The sequence below is a fragment of the Chamaea fasciata genome, unplaced genomic scaffold, assembly GCF_029207755.1.
Source record: "Chamaea fasciata isolate MVZ Bird 193981 ecotype frontalis unplaced genomic scaffold, bChaFas1.0.hap1 SCAF_1, whole genome shotgun sequence".
Classification (NCBI taxonomy): Eukaryota; Metazoa; Chordata; class Aves; order Passeriformes; family Sylviidae; genus Chamaea; species Chamaea fasciata.
This window is the reverse complement of record NW_027094086.1, coordinates 24,276,138-24,297,390: the sequence shown is the minus strand read 5'-3', so window position 1 is coordinate 24,297,390 and position 21,253 is coordinate 24,276,138. Positions and strand designations below refer to the sequence as shown.

Below are 21,253 nucleotides of genomic sequence, written 5' to 3'. Positions count from 1 at the left end.
TGTGCTGTGAGTGTCCCACCCACGATCTCAGGAGAATAAAGCATATTTATTCTCACTACTGTATTAAAGAAGAGATGCTGATTGTTTAACAAATCCTTTGGTAACACATACCTTTAAAGCTCAAGAGACACAACTGGATGGTGGAAAAGAGCCAAGAGGACAAGTAGACCTGCTTTCCTTGCTCCCCTTTGCTTCCCCCAGGTCAATGGCTCCACTTGCCCCAGCCCAGCCCCTCCCCCCCCCCCCCCCCCCCCCGCCTCCTCTGTGGGCAGATTCAATTTTCTGAACCAGCAGTACACAATGCAGAGGGAGGGAAAAAATTATAGCCATTTCCAGTTTTGGAAGTTGTGTTGTCCTGGCAAAGGGTCTGTGAAGCATGACAGCCGGCACAAGGAAGGGGGCTGGGCTGCAGGTGAGGAATGCGGGAACGCGGTGAGGATGCACTGTAGTTGCTGTGTCGCTGAGCCGCTGCCCCGCTCGGGCCCGGGAGCAGGGGAGGCGTCGCACCCTCTCTCCCGTGAGCACTGGGCAGACCCAGATGTGCCGAGTCCTCACCTGCAGGGCGGTACGACCCCAGCTCCCAGTCTGCTTTGTAAGGACTAAGGAGCCTGACAAAGCCTGACAAAGCCTGAGTCATTGCCAACTATTCATGTGTCATTTTCGATGTGTTGGAAAGCAGCTCATGGAGACAAGTTGTTCTGACAGTAAGACATTCCTCGTTGCTGCCCAGCTAGGGGAGAAGGCATTTGCTTTTCAGAGGATATTACATGAAGTTCTTGACAATTCCTGCTTACCAGCCACCATCCTGAGACCTATCCAAACCACACAGAAGTCAGTGTGCAGGTCTTAACACTGGGACTGTTGGGACCTCTGTTTTTTGTCAAAATAAATGCCAGCATAATCCAGGTATATATATGCAATACAGCCTATATAAAAGGAAGCTGTCGGTGTACCTGTTAACTTGGTGGTGTATATTTTTGCAATGAATTAACATGCCAAACTGAATTTCAAGGACTGGGCTGAAGATATTCACAGAAGGCATGCAGACTAGGTGCAGGAAGTACCATGTCACTCACTGGTTTTGGGGAAAACAAGACAATGGAAAATGTCCCTCATCTCACATTTTCTCAAGCATTTTTAAATGAATGTGCAAGATTTTTCACACCACAGTTAATTACAGAGATGGAAATGTGTCTCTCACTGTACCAGTGCAAAAGAAGCAAGGTAAGAAACCAGAATTACAATACAATAGTGCCAGTTTCTGAACTCAGCTGTAACTATGGCAATCTTCATTCACAGTATTTAACTGAGACTATAGAAAAATAGTGCACTTAGGAAGCTTGAATAAATCGCTACTTCACCAGCTTACAAATGTCTCAAATACATAAACTTTTACAAAAATGAAACTTCATAAGAAATTTGTATTTGCAGAAATCATTTGACATTACTTCTGCATTGCCTGTCCATGTTGACCACAGGGACTTTTCAGAGTAGCCAAGCATTAAGGGAGATTAAAAAAAAAAAAAAGAAAAAAAAAAAGAAAAAAAAAGAAAAAAAAGTATTAACATAAATTCTGATACAATGTCCTGTTACTGTGCAATTACTGTTAAAAGCTGGTAATGTCAGCAACATTATTTTAATTTTCCTGGGTTATATAAAGTCTACAGGGGACACTGGGCCAAATTCTTCTCTCACTTATTTGTGTGTTTTTCCCTTCCACTTTCATTGGCATCAGCAGCCTCAGCTTGCCGCATTGTCACAGTTCCCAGTGCTCCCCATACATAAGCTTGAATAAAGGAGTAGTGTGGTATTAAGAGGTACCAAACCAAAGCAGAAGAAATGGATCAATATAGCACATTTCCTCTCTGCATCCAGCTCCCCTGATGTTCTGGGCTGTCAGGGAGTGCTTCACTCACCAGCTGCTCCCTGGTATGTGGTACAAGCCTGTTGTTCATCTCTGCTTCATACAGCATTTTTCTCTACTCTTCTGGTACAGAAAGTCTAAGCAAACATCAAAACCAAACCTTTCTTAATAGAGGTGCTTGGTTTGAGACAGCCAGTGAACAAGTTTTTGCTTGCTATTTTATGTCCAAGAGAAGCCAGAGAATGCTCTGGATGCTGTATTTATTTCAATGTTCACTATACCAATGCATCATGTAGAGCAACTGCACTATACATATGTTTGGCAAACACTTAAGCTAATCCATAGCCACACAAGTTTGGTTAGTGGTGCTTGGAGGCAACAAAGAAGACATTTCTAATTCACAGGGATGGGCACATTTCTGGCAGGACTCATCACTGCATCCCAACCAGGTCAGGGACATCTGGCTTCTCAATATCACACTACATCTGGTGATTTGGCCTTGGTAGCAAGACCAAACAGGCTTGGCCACGGTAACAAAACAAAAGGTAAACGTGGCAAGGCACTTGGCAGAATTATGATTGCTGCAGGCAAAATAAAATCATGAAAACATGATGGTCTGCATTGCAAGTGCTGTAAAGATGGCCTTAAGGAATGACTGTGGAAAACGGCACAGTGTGAGAAGAGACTCAGGTATGCTATAGCCCCTTTTCCCTTAAGTTTTCTTTTTCTGAAACTTTTTTTTTTTTTTTTTAAAGAAAGATCTAGCAGCAAAACATTTTTAAACTTTTCTTTACTGACATGACTGGAATGTTTGGGTGCGAGCCTTGCTGCAGTATGTGTTACAGGTTGAACACTCTGCAGCAAGTCCCACGCCTTTGAGCACAAGCTGGGCACAAGGAGTGCCCTTCTTGTGCACATGGGAGCCCTGATATTTTGCTGTCTGGAAACAGTTCAGAGTTGTCAACGACGCAGATTTGCTAATCAAAACTGCACATGGCTGAAGGACACACACACATTGACCTTTACTACAGCCCTGGGAATGCTGCAGCAGCCTGAAATGACTTTCTAGAGTTGCTCCCACTGTTTGAGTTCTTTGCAAGTACTGGCGGGGATACTGTGCCTCAGAACAAAGCACCTTTTAAACATGTACTTTTCAGAGAGAAGGGAGGAATTATCTCTGATTCAACAGGGCTTTCAGATACCCTTTCCAGATTACTACAGTGGTTTCATTCAGTTATGCAGACTTCAAATTAAAGGTTAATGAAAACTAACACACTTCTTATTTCTCCTGAGGCGCATTTGCTCTCCTATTCAGATGGCTGAGAAAAGTAAGTCGGAAGAAAATGCCTCCTTGTCTGACAAAGGGTGCAGGGATTCTGGGAACTGCCTGGCAGCAAATTCCTGCATCAACACCGTTGCTGTAATTTGGAATGAGTTGTGCTCATTTTCCAAGTGTGTTTTATAGCCACCTCCCACGTGGCAATGCATGAGCAAGTAAAGTATCATTAGCTCTGATGGGCACCCTTTGTCTTCCCAGGAAATGACAATATGCTATCCTCAAAAAGCTGACCATTGGAGAGAAATTACAGACTCATGTTTGGCACAGAGCGTGGCGTTTGCAGCTGTACTGACTGCTTGCCAGGAGCTGTCTGCCTACAGAACATGCTGTCTTCCAGCTGCTCGACCCAAGATAGTCCAAGAGGATAAGAGCAGTGTTACAGAAGTGAACAGACTTTCTGTTTGCAGATTTCTCTTGCTTGGTTTGCTGGGGAAAGTGAGCTTGTTGCCAGTCTTCACATGATGGCAGATTCAAGAAGTGTTTCCTGAATTAACCTGAGGCACTGCTTTTTGACTCAGGGCAAGGTGTCCATTATTAACATGCAAGAAAAAACCCCCACCCGGTGACTCATATATTCTACCCACTGATACATGCAAATACAAACCAGAATGACTTGAATACAGGAAAATAATTGGGATTTTCTTTTTGCTAACATCTCTAAACGCTTACACTTCATAGACCCTGTCCTTCCATATCCCAGATCTTCTTTTAGCTGTTTCTGTTTAATCCTAGCAATCACGTTGAGTCATGACGCGGGGTATAATGCAATAGACTCACATGTACAATGCTTGTATTTAAAAAGTGCTTGTTTTTCTGAACACAGCAAAAAGCAGGCAAACAGCAAGAGCCCACCTGTGCTTACGTTCAAGCCCTTTCCAGGAAGTCCTTTGCCCCAGTGTTCTCCTTCCTTTCAGTGTCATGTCCCTGAACTCAGTTTACTGTGCTCTTTGCAATTCTAGCCTTTTTTTTTTTTAAATAGTTTTTTTCCCCCCCTCTCCTACATGCACATGTATGACCCCACAATTTCTGGCGTAACCACTTTCTGTCTGTATCATTTACAAGTACACTGCATTGCAAGCCTGTATGAGGACATGCTATTACTTAATTTTATGATATTGGTGCAATATTTGGAGAGGTGGATTGTTCTGGTTTGAGTTACAGTAATCAGTCATTTAACTGCTTCCTCATGCCAAACCAATTTAATATATATTTTTTCCCTTCACATAGCTTTTTCTTACTATTTTCAACAAGAGCTGATGTGATCACAAGTTGATTACATTTTGCTGCATGAAAAGGGAAGTAAATTAGAATTACATACATGAATTTTGCCAAAATGATGCTGGGATAGCTCCACAGGCTGAAGGAGAGAACAAAAATCACTCCCAGGGTGTTGTTTTGTATTTCCTCCTGCTCCCCTGCACCACTGCAATGCCCTTCCCTGCTGCCAGAGACTGCTGCTTGCCCTGCTCTGTGTACTGAACAGTTGGTGGAGTTGTGTCCTGAACTGCTCTGTGAAATCATCCAAGTTTAAAAGTGCTTTTGGGAGAGCTCAGAGCACTTTCACTTTAAAGTATGGCTGCATACACTTTTTTATCGGTGGTGACTTGGAGGGCCTTGAAGGGGACATGAAATAGGAAGCAAGAAAGATCTTTCTATAAATGAGGGTACAGTTGGATGGCTTAAACCAGACAGTAGACCGAGTGAACAGAAACATAGCAATCTGCCTTAGAGACCCCAGGGTTATCTGTTCTGGTACCTTTAACCTGCATGGCATCAGTATGACTGAGCCCGTTTACACAAGGGCACAGTGACACATCACAACCCAGTTGTTCACTGGGTAGATCAAAGCACTCTGTGCACTTTCACCCTGGATCTTAGGTCTTCCATTGGGATCAAATGGTAACAGAGATTAATTGCTGTGAGCACCAAAAGTGAATGAGCGTGAAGACTGTGCCTATGATGACAATATTTGTGAATGCATTTGTTTGCTAGTATTGAAAGTAAATATTTTATTCATTATCTCATGGGAATGCATGATTATATCAGCAACACATCTAAAAGAAACAAAAATATTGTGTGCTACAGCAGTTTGCTAAGGAAACTGAAATAGTGAGTTAGGTGAATCAGTCCTTGATAACCCAAACTGTAATTTAAAACGCAAATGCCTTTCTGAGCTCATCTATTCTGAGCTGGATAGAGCCCAGCATGTTTCAGTTCTTAAATAACTCATTCCCATGACCTTTGCAATTCACTACCTTACACAACAGTGCAAAAAAGAGCCTCATACACATGACTCAGGCTGCCTTAGGGTTCCTGAAATTTAAGAAGGCAGCCTACATAACATGATCACAAGCAAAAGGAAAATAAAAGACAGCTTATATAACATCCAGACAAATTGAACAAACCTCTGCAGTTACACAAGGCTGCAGGCTGCAGAGATGCATCCAAAGTTTGAAGAAGTTTCAAAGAAACAGCCTGGTGTGGCTGGTGTTTAGCCCCACTGTTCAAAGTCAACACTAAGAGAATAAATAAACCTTATTCTTAAAATACTACTCTAAAATACTTAGCTTGCAATCTGGACTTGCTCCAGGGCATTTGAAACACATTGAGTAAAATGATCATGGGGAAGGAATAAGGTGCCTAGACTGCTAACTTGCAAGTCCAAAAGGTTTGCAGGAAACGTGTGTCCTGAGCTCCCAAGCAGCAGCAGGGTAGCAGTCATCTTGTGCTTACTGAATGTCCTCCCAATGCTCCTAGATCTTTATGGAGGTTTCTCAGTGGCACAGCTCATCTGTGGGGAAACGTGATCTTGCACCACCTCCCTAGCCTCTGCCACAGGGACATCATTGAGCTGTGCAACAGAATATGCAGGTTATTCAGACTTGCAAGCCAAATCCAGCCCTGGGCTGGAATCCAGATTCAAGGAAAGCACCCCAGTGCCAATGCAGGGCAAAATTAGAATGGGGATCTCTAAATGACCTTATAAAAAATTGCCCAGGAAGAGAAAGGCACCCCTAAAAGCAGGCCTGCTGGAAATGATCACAGTCAGGCCTTCTCTTTTGCTTAAAAGCCTGGCACAGGAGCACAGCTTTGCTCTGCTGAGATGGCCAGGATCTCTCAGAGCGAGTTGGCTGCCTCCAGTTCCTGAATACCATAAACAAAGGTTCAGATTCACTTTTAAGACAGTGTTGCTCCTTCTGCTTGTTGCTATCTTACCATGTAACAGCCTAATGGCTAAAGCTTTTAACTGTAAAAGGCTGGTATAATTGTCACCTTCATTCCACACTGCCTCTTTTTCCAGGTGAGTCCTGTTACTGTCTGGCTGCAGGTCAGCTGAGGAGTGGGCAGTGCCTTACCATGAAAGTGAAGACTGGTCACTCACACAGGAATCCACCACTCCTTGGCTCAGAGGCAGAAAATGAGACTCTGTAACCTTCTGCTTGGGACACTTGCCTGAAAGAACAGAATACTGGATCTAGTCAGGGAAGGGAAGAGGTTAGAACAAACACGTTTGGTTTGTTGTTTAAAAATATAAATTAAACATATAGTATAAAGCAAATGGTAAATATTTATGTAGATGGGGTTACTTGAGATAATAAATCTGTTTATCAACCAAGGAAACCAGTAACATAACTCATCTTTTTTTCTACAGAAAAAAAAACCAACAAATGCTTATTTTGTTTTATCATTAAATACAAACTCCAAAGGATACAAGGTCTTATTTTCCCAGCATTTAGGTAAGGCTACACTGAGAAAGGCAAAGAGGAATGAGAAGGAGGTCACTTTGGTATTCTTTCTAAACTTCCTTGTTACAAGTGGAAATGTGACCTGAGCTAGCCCTGGGCCCCAAGACACCTAAGAGATTGATTCAGAGCCTACTCTTGGTTCTAAATTGAAATTTCTAATTTTATCTTCCATAACTACTTTTCACTTCAAAGTACCCCCTCATGCTAAGACAATAACACCTCACGCTAACACAATAACACACTTCTCATAGTTGGCACTGGTTGCTTTTCCTCATTGCTGGAGAAAATATTAGTCTTTAACATTCACATTTGCATAGAAAGATCTCAATTCAAGCCAGCTGTTTCTACAGATCATCCATTGGCTTCCATCTCTTGCTCCAGTGACCTCAAGTAAAGACAAAAGGCTGTATTCAGTTACCAGTGTCTGAGCAATCTTTTATTTCAGGGTATCATCTCTGATAAAATGAACCCAGGATATCATTGTTCCAGCAGCATTAGGTAAACAATATTTTATCTGTTGAAAAGTGTAAGCTATTCTGTGCACGGAAAAATGCGGGCAGACTCCCCTCCCAAGTTTGATCTCCACTCTTTCCCCTGAAATCTATTGAATCTTTTGCATGGCAGCCATTATAACTGCAAATGTAGTTACTTTTTTAAATGACTGTGACAAAGAAATTTGAAAAACACACATGATGAACTACAGCTGGAAAAGGGATCAGAGCCTTCAGAACTAAGGTAATTGCTGGATCCAACTTCCTGATATCCTGAAACTACTTCCTCATAGCCAGACACTGATAATGTCCTAAGCACCATTCTTGAAGCTGCCCAAAAGATTCTTTTTCTGCAGACTCTACCTTGCTTCATCAAGCAGTCAGAATGCTGTATTCCCCAAACTGGATACCAGACCCTGAAAAACCTGCCCAGGTGAAGAGTTCGAACTAGTGCGCAACTACTACCTAATGAAAAAAATGCATTTAATTCTCTGCTAATGAGATGGGAATCAACATATAGGATGGTACAAAGAAGTCTTTAGGGACAAGAGGCAACAGCTTAACATGGAAGATTCTGATTAACTAAAAATTAAAAATCTTTAGAACGAAAGTGGTGAAGTACTGGAACTGGGCCCAGGCAGATCAGTGAACCTCAGTCCTCAAAGATGTCCAAAACAGGACTGACCAGGTCCCTGAACAACCTGACCTGGCTTTAAAGATGGCTCTGCTTTCAGCAGGTCCTGTCTGACCTCAATTACTCTCTGAGTCTAGGAAGTTGGATCTGAACTGTTGAATGAGTCAGGCCCATTGCTTCATTTCAGAAGGGAATTAAGAGTGAAGATACAAAGGGCCTCCAGGGGTGACAAAATAAATTAAACTATCCTTGAATCCCACAATGACAGCAAAATACCCACTGAAAGCAATTGTCTGTGATTTGCCATTGGACTTGTCTTTAGAAAGGGCAGGGGGGAGATGAATCATGTGGGTCAGTGCTGCTGGCTTACTCTGAAGTTGTTACAGTTGAAGTTGACGGTCTTTAAAAATCACCTTTTGCAGGGCTCATTGTAAAACTTCAGAAATATGCACTGTACTCAGGAACCCAACTGTGCTGAGGCAGGACAGATGCACCACCCACAGCAAACACGCCCTGAGAGGGCAGCAGAACATTTGAATGTACAACTGAACTCTCCCTTTGAAGCAGACTGAAGAACACAGGCCACCGCTGTTTGCAGGTACTCCATCTGCTCTGAGCTCTACTGACACATTTATTTTTGCCACATAATGCCCTTGATTTCTGCAAAAAAATAAATTGCTGCTCTGTGGAACAGCACACTTAGATCGCTGTCATTGCTTCTGTAATGCTCTCAGGAAAGGAAAGAACAGAGTTTAGTCTTGTCCAATCCTTCCTGATTATTCTATACCTGGCTTGTTTGTCTCCCTTGTTAGGCTTTTCTTCCTGCTCTCAAAACTTATCTGAGTCTTCTGCCCTTTTTTCCTGCTCCAGGTTGGTATGGCAGCCTGCCAAGTGTTTGATCCGTGCACTCAGTTTTAAGACAGGTTTTATGAGCAACTGCTCTTTTCAACAAGCACAGGAGCAACAGGGCATTTCTGTAACACTGTGTGCAAGGATATCATAAAAATATTAAGGAGTCAAGGGATATAAAAACAAGTGAAATATTATCCTGTGCTCCTGAACTAGCTTTCAGTAAAAATGAATCAATAAAAATGAATCAATAAAATATTTATACATTAGGCACAAGAACCTATTTAAACTAGACTTGATTTCAAATGAAAATGGATTTTGATGATCTGTAATAGAGTTTTTCTGGAAATGTATTTCTCTGGAAATGGGGTTTTTTTGTTTGTTTTTGGGGGAGTTTTTTTGTTTGTTTGTTAGTTTGTTTTTGGTTTTGGTTTTGTTTTTTGGAAATGTGAGTTACAGTAAGTACTGCAGCACTTTAGCTGCAATGATAATGCATAGCTGCCTGTTGGTTCTGCAGTGCAGAATTGGCCACTGCTGAAAACAGGCACATTAAGACAAGAACTAATGTCTCTTGTTACACTCTGTTGATAATCCTTTCTTCCAGAGAAATAGGGAGACTTTGCATACCTTGAAGTAGTTACAAGTAATTGCTTTTCCAAGAGTCTCTGGTGTAAAATGTTAAATGTGGAACAACATGTTTTTATTCATAAGAATATTTTTTATTCTTTAGAATCAGCAAAAATGGACTGTTGCTTTAAGTGCACAAAAAGGTCTTGGCAGCAGCAAGATGAAAAGAAGGAAAATCTAACTTTCCAGCTAAATTGCAACATCCAACTTCTGGCAGCACACCAGCAAACTCATATAAGCTCGAGGAGCAAAATGTCAGCCAAATTTTAGCATTTTATCTCTAATTTGTGGGATTTATATGTGGCTGCTAAAACTACAATCTTTTCCCATGCACTTATTTAAAATTCAAATTTTGTCTAATGTTCAGATATATCAACAGGATACTGTAGCTCCCTGTTGTGAGACAGGGAGCTACAACTTCCAAGACCAGCTCTAAAAATAGTTCCTCTCCTGGTCTTAAATCAGGAAGAAAGGGATAATTAAATCAGTAAACAGGGAACTGTACCAATAACCATTCAATTTCACAGCAAATTACAGAGAATTGAACTAATGGGCACAAGATGTTCTGAAGACCAAATGTGCTAAATGCTAACTATTTTGTGGAAATTTTTTTCTAGGTAGGCAACTCGAGACAGCAACCTTCTCTGTGAAAGTCATACATGAAGCCACTCTACAAACTCCTCACTTAGAGGAATATGACTTCATCCCAATCCATTTCTGTGTATCTGCTCCTAGAACGACGACTCAAATTCACCCAGGCAGAGGTCTGTCTTCCCACAGCCTTCTTCCTTCTTTCAAGGTAAGAAGGTGGCTTGATAGTGCACCCTTACATGGTCTACAAGAAAATTTCTAAACTTGGGGGCCTTACAGTCACTCTTGCTGCAAGTAGAAAATTATGTAAATGGTTGTTATTTCAGCACATGCTGGCAATCTATTTTTAACCATATGCTACCGTTAAAAAGGAATGCAAATAATTTGTTTTCCACGCTGTTTAATGAAATTTTTAATGTATAATGGTGTCTGTCAGATGCCTTCTTTTTTCACTTCTAAAATAAGACTCAAAGAGAAGATGATGGCAATACCATTCTAGATAAACAAATAAATGTCTCAAAAGTCACCCAGAACACCAATAAATGAAAATTTTAATACTCTGTGCTTTCAACTACTTCCATGAAAGACCTGCATTTCTAAGGATGGCATAATTTTATCTTTCTAGCTGATTTTCACACAGAGGGTCACGGGGCAATATTCTCCACACTTAACATTTCAAGCAGACCTCTTGAGTCTTCTGGGCACTAAGTGCAGATTTTCCTTTGTTTCTTCTCCTGTTTTTGGTATGCAGCTGTACACATCCTACCAACTGAGTAAAGACATCAGCATAGTCAAAAATCTGTGTTCTGTTACAGTTGCTGAGGGAAGGCTAATTGCAACACCCCAAGGCTTGCTAACATCTGCTGCCAACAAAACACAGGAGAGTGGGCATCCCAGACACCCTGAAAAATAGTAAGGAGTGAGAGCACAGGCATCTATAAACAGAGAGATGATCAAGGAAATCAAAATACTGTCAAATTTATATATTTTCCTTATTCAGAAATGTACATGAAGAGCAAAATTGAGTGTTGCCCTAGAGATGTGGCACAGTATAGTAACTAAGAGAGGAGAGAGAGAGGAGAGGAGGGAGGGGAGGCTACTACTTCTGTCGCACCGGCAGAAAGCACAGGTGTTGCCCTTCTAGGGAAGGGCTGCTCCTTCAAAGCCACTGCCCTCAAACCATTCCTTGCTGGCAGTGACAGCAGCACTGTGGCGATGTCAGGGCAGAGAGGTCCCCCTGGTCTTTAGCACTCCACAGCAGCCTGCTTTGCCTGGAGGAACCCTGCAGAAGACAAAACACCACGGGGCAAATTAATTAAAAAAAAGACCCCCAAAACATAAACCCCCCGTTTCAGTATGAGCTTCAGTGGCCTCTCGTGGAGTTAACATGCTTTGGGACTGCAAGTCAACTCGAACATTTCAAGGAGGAAAAAAAAAAACCAAAAAAATACAAACCAAAAAGCACCACTCTTTTAACAGATCAAATGCCAATACGCCCTACAAAATTTAAACATTCTCCCATATTCGGTCTCCATAAGAGTCAGAAGTTGTGTGATTCTGACTCCTGGTCAAAAGAGCGTGGGGGGCTTTCTCAGGGCAGAGAGGTCCCTGGCTTAGGGGACAGACTTTAGCCGTCTCTTGCAGAGTTAACGTGCTCCGTATCTGTTAAAGACACATTGAAAGAACATTTCGGGAGAACGGCGCCGGCCTATTTCCCATTCGCAAAAGCGCTCCGGGGGCTCTCCCTCCCCTCACGGACACCTCGGGGGGGGGGGAAGGGCGCGGACACAGCGCGCGCCGCCGCCGCCTTCGCGGCTTCCCGCCCCTGTGCGTGCGCGCGCACGCAGAGCCCCCTCCTCCCCCGGCCCCCGCGCGCTCCCTCAGCCTCCGCGTCACGTGCCCGCCTTGCCCTCCTCAGCAGCCAATGGGCGGCGCGCCGCGCGCCGCAGGGCCCTTTATAAAGTCGCGGCGGCGCGGGCGTGAGGCGGTGGCGGTCGGGGGTTTGGGAGTGGCGGGTATTTGGGGCGGCGCGGTCTTATCCTTCCCCCCTCCCTCCCCGCTCCCCTTCCTGTGCCGCACGATCCTTCCACCCGTCTTCCTGAGCCGCCCGGGAAAGGCCCAGGTCTGTGCCCGAGGCGGGTGGAGGGAGGAGGAGGTGGTCGTGCTGGAGGCGGGCGGGCGGCTGGCTGGGGAGGGGCGGCCATGTCGGGGCCGCGCAGCGCCTGAGCGGGCAGCGGTATCCGCCGCAGCCGCGGCGCGCAGTGAGAGAGGGCCCTGCCCCTCGCCCTGCCGGAAGGGAGAGCGGGGCCCGCGGGGCTCGGTGCCCGGGCGGGCGGCGGGCTCGGGCGGTCCCTGCGGAGCTGGCTCGGTCCCATCGCTGGGCGAGTGGCAGCAGCGGCGCCGTGCGCCCGCAGAAGGGCTGTGTGTGCGTGTCTCCTCCTGTCTGCCGTCCCACCTCCGTGCCGGAGCTCTACGTCTTCTCTAACAAACTCTCTGCCTTGCTTCTCCCCCGCCCCCCGGGCTTCTGCTTTGTGGATGTTGGCGGCTTCATGTTGTGACAGGAGAATGTGTGTATGTCCTGGGCCCAGGCGGATCGGTATGTATCTCCCTTCGTGGAGCGACGGGCTGGGGATTCGGATGGGACCCGGGGAAGGGGCTGCTAGGCTGGGCTCTGTCTGAGGGCTGAGGCCGGAGGGAAGGATTAACGGTGCTGCTTGTGTTGAATGCTGCTTATTCCTCCTCCCTATACTCTACAGCTGGCTCATTCAGCTCTGTGAGGTGTTGGAAAGGCACCCGTGTGAGTGTTTTTGCGTGAAGCCATGGGTGTCTTTGGCACAATGTTTTGGAGAAGCCCGTGCAATGTCAATTAGCCTTAGTAGTATGGCTATAAGGAGCCTTTATTAAAAGAAATGGAACATTATTCTATTTTGTTTTACTGTAGTACTACAAAACCCGTAAGTTGATCATCTGACTCATTATCGGTCATATTACATTTACAATTTGAAAAATAGCACTTGTACCCTGCTCTGGGCTTGGAGAGGTATTTATGCTGGATTGATTCTAAAATCTTGACAAATTTTGATTGAACTGTAAAATTTCTACTCTTTCTCTGCCATCTTTTGATCAATCATAATGATCTTGGGATCTTAATTATTTAAAGGACAGGTGGAGTGTCTGGTTATATTTGGGGCAGCTTTGTTGGGGTAAGTGGGAGTGACTTTAATTTCAGTTCAGGTTTGGACATTTGGAATTAGGCATTTACTTAATCAATTTGGAACTACTGAAGCTGGTACGTGGAACAGACTGATCTCTTAAGCTGGCAAAGATCTGCTGTAAATGATATGAGCCGTGGAAAATGTGAGGCCAACTTCTTACTACTTCCTCTTGGATTTCATGTAACATTTGATAAACTAATGATTAAAAATCATAAGAATATCCTCTGGTGGCACTGCAGAACTGTTACAGCAGCAATACATTTGTATTTTTGCTTCATCATAGACAAACAAAACTGTCAGAACAGTTGAGGCACCACTGTGGGTTAGCACTGAACAGAAATGCTGAGCAGTAGGACAGCTTGATCCAGGTGAAGTCTAATGGGAGACCAGTGCTGAGTCTTGCTGCAGGTGCTGCTGTAGGCCAGGCACATCCATAGGACCTTAAGCAAAATTGTTGATTTTAAATGTCACGTGAAGAAATATACATAACTGTTACCAAAATAGCTCCCATATAATTGGAAGGCAGTGAATAGAATTTAAAATCTATTTTTGGAGTTGCAGTCTACTGCTTGTCATGCTGAGTGTATGTGAAGCCTGGACTGGAGAAGCCAATGGCTAACATAAATTCACTATGCATCTGCAAGCTTCTGCCAATTCTCTGCTCCTCTTTATCTAGACTACAGCCCAAGCTCTTCCTGGTACCTGCACAACAGAAAACTTCAATCTTTAGCTGTCAGTGGGGGACTCAGGAGAGTTTTTGTCAAAGTACAGCAGTCACACATTAGTACTGGGGAGTCAGTGGAGTGACAGCGACATGAATTCTATCCTGCTTTCAGTACGTACATGTCATGTAACTGAGAAAGGGGCTCTACTCTGGCTTACTTAAAAAGAAGAAACAGGCTTAGAGGGAAGAATATGAGTTGCTTCCCTTTCTTGTAACAAGGAGAATGGGGTGAAGTTTCATGTGTTTCCAGACACTTCTCAGCTGGCCCAGGTGATCAGAATCATGGCTGAAGCTATGGAAAGCTAATGGAATGGGATGATGCAAAATGCAGTTTCTCCTGTATATTGGATGATCCTCCAGACTGAGTATTTGGACTGTTGGGGTTGAGTCTCATCTGAAATACTGGTATGCCTGCTTGGCCAGGAAAAGAATCCATTTAATGACTGAAGCACCTTGCATAACTCAGCAATATCCGTTTCTTCAGTAAAACAATTTGACATCTAGCTGTGCTGATAGATTAGTACTTAGGACTGCAGTAAGCCTTCTAATGGTCTTTTCTGAGAAAAACCTTTTGTGATGAAACTTGATCATAAAAGAGGAAATTGAATTTGCTTTAAATGTGTGTACTTCACATTAGGCACAGTTCAACTCCATTTCCACTCTGGAATTGTCTCTCAAGTATTACATTGTAGAAGACTTCCTGGTTATGAGGCATAGTGAATCAGGCTTTTGAGAGGCACTCTCACTAATGTTGTGATTTGGTATGTAAATGGAGACAAGAAAGAGCGTGCTAGTATGCTCGTCTTCAAGGAAGTGAAAAATAGGGAAAACTAGGATGTGGCAAGTAGCAGTAGAATGTTGTTAGATACTAGTAGTTTGTCTTAACACTGAACTAGCTTTAGAGTATTGTGCAAGCCTCTGTTCTAGTCATGGAAGTAAACAATTTGCTTTCAATTGAGTAGCTTTTTAAAGTGTTCTATAATCTTAAAATGTACTGGGATGGAATAGCTGTTGGAAAACTGTATTTCCTTTCTACCTCTTGTACTTACATCTTAAGCCAGAAAATTGCTGTGTAGACTGCTGTGGCTATTTCGGACATGTCACACAAGTTTGAAGTTTTAAATGAGAAAGGGAGGAGAAACAAAACCCACTACTGACTTCTGATTGCGTAAAGGATATCAGTTCTTTGTCACCTACTTCTTGCTTCTGCTGCCTAGACCATCTTTGTTGTATATCATCTCAGAATTGTTTTTTGAGTCTTCCTGTTAGATGCTTTCTTTTCTTCAGCCTTAGAGTTTTCTTTCTTGTGTGCCACGTCTGTCAGCTGTGAAGTCACCAGGAAAGCAAATACCAGTAAAAGTCCTGTGGCAGTTCTCTAGAGTGCCCCATGCTAACCGTTGTGCTGTTGTTTGAAGCTTCATTGACTGTCTGGGTGGTGCTTTCACTTCCTGCCTGCTTCCTGAGTGGGTATAAGAGCTGAAATACCTGTGCTGAAGCACGGTATGGCTTTTTTGTTACAGCCCAATGTAGTGTCTGTAAACAAGCACCTCCTGATGCCTTTCTTTGTCAAGTCCTTTGAAGCTATGAACTCCATATAATAAGCAGCTTGGTTAGGAGCTGTAAACATCTTAACACAGAATTCTGGGGAAAATAATTTCTGTTAGCTGTCCCGCTAAGCAGAGTTGTTCTCTTGTCTTTCAGCAATTCCAGTCCGAAGCTCCAGGCTGCCATTGTTGTCTGATGCCATGCCAGCACCAGCTCATCTGTTCCCATTGATTCGTAACTGTGAGATTGGCAGGATAGGCAGTACTGCGTGTTACTGCCACCATAAACATCTGTGTTGTTTGTCATCTCATTTTGCCCACAGTCACTTCAGATATGCACCGCAGAAGAAATTTGCGGCACTTTACAGGCCAAAGGAGCACTTTAATCATTTTATTCACACAAGGGATTACACTTCTACGCCACAGAGGTTTTACCTCACCCCTTCACAGGTCAACAGCATTCTGAAGGCGAATGAATACAGTTTCAAAGTCCCAGAATTTGATGGTAAAAATGTAAGTTCTGTTCTTGGCTTCGATAGCAACCAGTTGCCTGCGAATGCTCCGATAGAGGACCGGAGGAGTGCTGCCACTTGTTTACAGACAAGAGGGATGCTTCTGGGTGTGTTTGATGGCCATGCAGGCTGTGCTTGTGCTCAAGCTGTCAGTGAAAGACTGTTTTATTACATTGCTGTCTCTTTGTTACCTCATGAGACTTTACTTGAAATCGAAAATGCTGTGGAGAGTGGCAGAGCTCTGTTGCCCATTTTACAGTGGCACAAGCATCCCAATGATTATTTTAGCAAAGAGGCTTCCAAGCTTTACTTCAATAGTCTAAGAACTTACTGGCAGGAGCTGATTGATCTCAACAGTGGAGAGACTACTGATGTGAGAGAAGCTTTAATTAATGCCTTTAAGAGGCTTGATAATGATATTTCTTTGGAAGCTCAAGTAGGAGATCCAAATTCTTTTCTCAACTACCTAGTACTGCGAGTAGCATTTTCTGGTGCAACTGCCTGTGTAGCCCATGTGGATGGTATTGACTTGCACGTTGCAAACACAGGTGACAGTAGAGCAATGCTTGGCGTACAGGAAGAAGATGGATCTTGGTCTGCAGTTAATTTGTCATATGACCACAATGCACAAAATGAACGGGAAGTGGAACGTCTGAAAATGGAGCATCCAAAGTCGGAAGAGAAAAGTCTTGTGAAACAAGATCGTCTCTTAGGTCTCCTGATGCCTTTCAGAGCTTTTGGTGATGTGAAATTTAAATGGAGTATTGAACTGCAGAAGAGAGTAGTAGAATCAGGCCCAGATCAGCTGAACGACAATGAATATACAAAGTTTATTCCTCCAAACTATTACACTCCCCCATACCTCACAGCTGAACCAGAAGTCATACATCACAAGTTACGGCCACAGGATAAGTTCCTGGTTTTGGCCACAGATGGGCTCTGGGAGACAATGCACCGGCAAGATGTGGCTAGAATTGTGGGGGAGTACCTCACTGGTGTTCACCACCAGCAGCCAATAGCTGTTGGTGGCTATAAGGTAACTTTGGGACAGATGCATGGTCTCTTAACAGAAAGGAGAGCAAGAATCTCTTCAGTATTCGAAGATCAGAATGCAGCAACTCACCTGATCCGTCATGCAGTGGGTAATAATGAGTTTGGAACTGTGGATCATGAGCGACTGTCCAAGATGCTTAGTCTTCCAGAAGAGCTGGCTCGAATGTACAGAGATGACATTACAATTATTGTGGTGCAGTTCAATTCACATGTTATAGGTGCATATCAAAATGAGGAATTGTGAATTTAATGCAGTGAACTAGTTACTGAAGTTGTAACAAGGGCCAGTATGAGCAGCAAATTAAAAAAACAAATCCACCCAAAAATAAAATTAGAAAAAGCCTTTGGCAAACAATTGTTCGTTTGTTAGATTCAGCATATCTATTGTTCCTGCCTTTCCCCAGAGCTCTAAAAACATGGGAAGTGCTATTGACCCAATATAAAACTTGAAGAGGATGTCCTAGCTTGGGAATAGAGTTTTTTATAACTTTGCACTATTGATTTCATGAATGCTGCTAAAACAATGTCTTGAATTTGGCAAATTTGGATGAGGGAGGAAGTAGGATAAAGAATTAACTATCAAAGATCTGGCTGTTCAAGAAACAGCTTACTTATAAAATATCTGCAAATATATACACTTAAGGAAAAGATAAGTGAAAAGTATTGTTGGGTTTTTTACAGGGCTAATTCTTGCAATGGTTATCTGTGAATATATTGTCTATTGTTTCTTCTAAGCAGGTCACTTTAACCAAGTAAGTCTTCAGTGTAACAAAGTTGTCTCACTTTCATATGGACAGTGTCATTCACATAAGGATATTTGTCTAAGTGTTGACTTTCAATGCAGGTCTAAGCCATAGTCAATACCTGAGATTCTGTTACTGCTTAATCATATCTTATGCATGGTAATTTCTAAATTCCTTGTGCATTAATACTTGGCTGTAGGTTTCTGCACAACTCGCAGGGCAATAATGCATTACAACATGCGGCAAGATACCAGATAACTTTGTGGAGGACTTCAGTTTTCAGTATAAAGAAACTTTCTGGAAAGTCAATATTGTTAGTTAAGGCTGTGTTTGCTTTCCTAAAGGTTATGTCCTTCATGGACTCCCCCTCTCCCTGCCGTTGCTTATCTAGTAAATAATTTTTCACCTGAAAAGATCAGGAAATCATTGGTGACCTCTTTGTAACTTGCACTCGTTTTCACTTCGGATATTTCAAAAGGTCACAGTATGTGTCCTTCACTTAAACTCATATGTGTAAGTTGGGTTAGAAACTACAAATTACAAAAAATTGAAGTATGGCTTGTAAATAGCATTTTAATTGGGAAACTCACTGGCATGCAGGTGTATGTTCAGTGGCTATTTCTAGCAACTTCTTTTAGTTGTGTGTTTCTGGGCAGCTGGTGTATGCATGTTTTTACAGTCCAGAATGCTATCACAGAGCAGTCTCTGAAATGGGTCTCTCTGGCTTGGAATGGTTGAATTTGAACTTTAAAGATTGGCTATACTTGTGTGCCAAAATTATTTGGCTTGTAATGGTCAGAGTAGAGGCTGGCAGGTAGTTGGTCATCATTGCATCTGTTTGAGGTATGTTGCATTGTATACGGATTTTTTTTAACCTGCCCTTAGGTTAAAAACTGAAATGCCTGCTGGAATACTGGTCCTTGATGGCTGAGAGAACACATTTAACTTTATTCCTGGGTTCTAGAGAACAATGATAGGTCAGCTTATTTCACTTTACCAAGGTGTTTCAGTTCAAATAACTCCCTAGTCCTCATCATAGCTAGTTAAATCAACACTTTACTCAATTAACTGAAATATGCTAGGTTTCTAAAGTGGCATTTTCTACTAAATATGTCCTGCCAATTAATGCTACTGTTACAGAGGGTGCACTTAGTTTGAAAAATGAACCTGTCCTATAGTAAACATTGGCTCCTCAAACTCACAAATGCTATGTGTCCTCAGTGGCCTGCAGCTTTAGTATGTCTCTACCCAACCTTAACTATCAGCATCAATATTGCTGTAAGGTTAATGATGCCTAAGTTCACCTTCAAGATGTACATAACCCTTCCTTATTTGAAGGGAAAAGGAGAACTCTAAAATGCTTAGACAAGTACTGGCTGTTGACATTGCTTCTGTATGTTGTGTTTTGGTGACTGTGTCATTACCTAGGTCAATAGACTATGTTCTATCATTCAAATGCAGTATGTATCTCAGCTGTTGCAGTATTTCACTTTCTTACTTTTTTTACTGTTAAAGCTCTATTAACATGCATTGATGTATTTAACCTATGATTGTTGGTACGGATTTGGTACAAGTCATAGCTAGAAGAAGTGCATGTTGGTCCCATGGATACAACTTTTATTGAGGAGAAGCTGTTTTTTGTAGTAAAGATACTTAACTTTATGTATTGCTTGGAGACTTGCTCAGTATGTATGCAGTGAACAGAAGCAGTGTAACTGCCTGCTGAACAGGTGATCTGAACAAACATCTTTTAACAGATTCCAATAAAATGATCAATTATGCAGAAATCCATGTGTATTGAGTTGATGTAGAATGTGGTATCTGTTCTGCTAGGACTTAGTTCTTTTGTGTGATCCCTGTTATGAATACATCAGATGGCCAGTGAAAGCCCAGTATAAATGGGAACAGAGAACTGAACTTCAGAGTGCTTCAGTGCCCTGGTGAGACTCAATGCCACCCTGCATCAGGCATGCTGCTGCTGCCTCCCCCAGGCAGCAAAGCTCACATCCTTCCATTACTATTGCTGTGTCTCAGTTCCCAGCACCTTATGAGTACCTTCAGGGGCAGTGCTGCTGAGGAAGCAGCATAATTTCAGATCTTAGAGCTGTGTGCTGTACTCTGTATCAAGCAATACAGCATTTCATAAACAGTATAAAATATGTGCATATTAAATTGGGGCAAGAACAGGTTGATGGTGGGCTGAACAGAAACAGCTCTTGTGCCACAGGTTGAGGACATATTTACCTTGTTTACCAGAATTGTTGCACTGTGGAAAGCGCAGATCTTGTGTATGTAAGGGTGATGCTGGGATTACTTTTTCAAATAAGGATTTCACAGCTGCAAATACATGGTTCAACCATGGAGGGTGGCTGAATCTTGACAATCAACACAAGATTTATCTTGATCTTTAAAACTGTTCTAGATGAATGTATCAGTTCAGTAATACCATATTAGAGCAGAGTGGGAGGTGTGTTACCTGTACTTCTAACTTAAGGCTCTGTTAACTCTGTTCCCTTGTGATCAGTGGTGTGTGTGTTGTATTTGCAGCCCATCCATCTGAATGCTGAAGCACAGCCCATGTCAGTTGGACAGAGTGTAGTTTCTAATTGAAGCTTCTGTAGAACTGTATTCAAAAGCTTCCTTGACAGGTTTCAGTACAAATTGCTCACACCACTGACATGGTGGTTGATGGCAAGTCCATGATGTGGTGGTTGTATTTGCAATGCAATAGATAAGCCTGTTGTTACAATGCTGGTTACACCTTCTGTTTTATTTGCTGCTTGTGAGTATTAATAATAAATTTCTGGGTAGAGCGAAAGGATAATCTGACTTCTGTAACTGGATTACAAATGAAGTATAAGTTAGCAGGAGCATTGTGTGGCAAAACTAAAAGCAATCTGAGATGCATAAATGGTCTGTTCCTACCTGTTCTGCAAGGTTTGAGGGTAAAAAAAACCCCAGACAATTTCTCTCATATTGATCAGTGTGCAAGTCTTCTGAAACTGCATTTCTTGCAAATGACTGACCTAATTAGTCATGAAACTTTCCAGGATTACATAAAGCAACATAATACAGGTGCCATTCAGTATATACCATGATAAGCAGGTACTTTGTGGCAATTAATAAGAAATTAATTCTTTTTTGACTTAACAAATAAAAGGACTAGACTGAAAATTCTCTAGCTCAAAAACTAAGCACCACCCAGTACAAGATTGTTCTAGGATTGTTCTCCCTGTATCATCTCTTTCTGTGTTGAAGGGGAAAAAAAAGATGAACTGCAAAGCATATATCTGTTATGTTTCCTAGTCTGGGTAAGTAATC

General features: G+C 42.6%; 1 protein-coding gene across 3 annotated transcripts; it reads left to right on the top strand.

Annotated features, from left to right (window-relative positions):
* Positions 1 to 12,137: 12,137 nt before the first annotated feature.
* PDP1 (pyruvate dehydrogenase phosphatase catalytic subunit 1) lies at positions 12,138 to 19,723 on the top strand. Of its 3 annotated transcripts, XM_066178740.1 has the most exons (3): positions 12,138 to 12,263; positions 12,703 to 12,737; positions 15,782 to 19,723. In XM_066178740.1, exons 2-3 carry the CDS (start codon positions 12,707 to 12,709, stop codon positions 17,431 to 17,433), a joined length of 1,683 nt encoding a protein of 560 aa, XP_066034837.1. In that variant the 5' UTR covers positions 12,138 to 12,263; positions 12,703 to 12,706; the 3' UTR covers positions 17,434 to 19,723. The 3 variants fall into 3 exon arrangements, with proteins under 3 accessions (XP_066034837.1, XP_066034845.1, XP_066034830.1); XM_066178748.1 differs by lacking the exon at positions 12,703 to 12,737; XM_066178733.1 differs by lacking the exon at positions 12,138 to 12,263 and having other exon boundaries at positions 12,285 to 12,737.
* Positions 19,724 to 21,253: the final 1,530 nt, after the last annotated feature.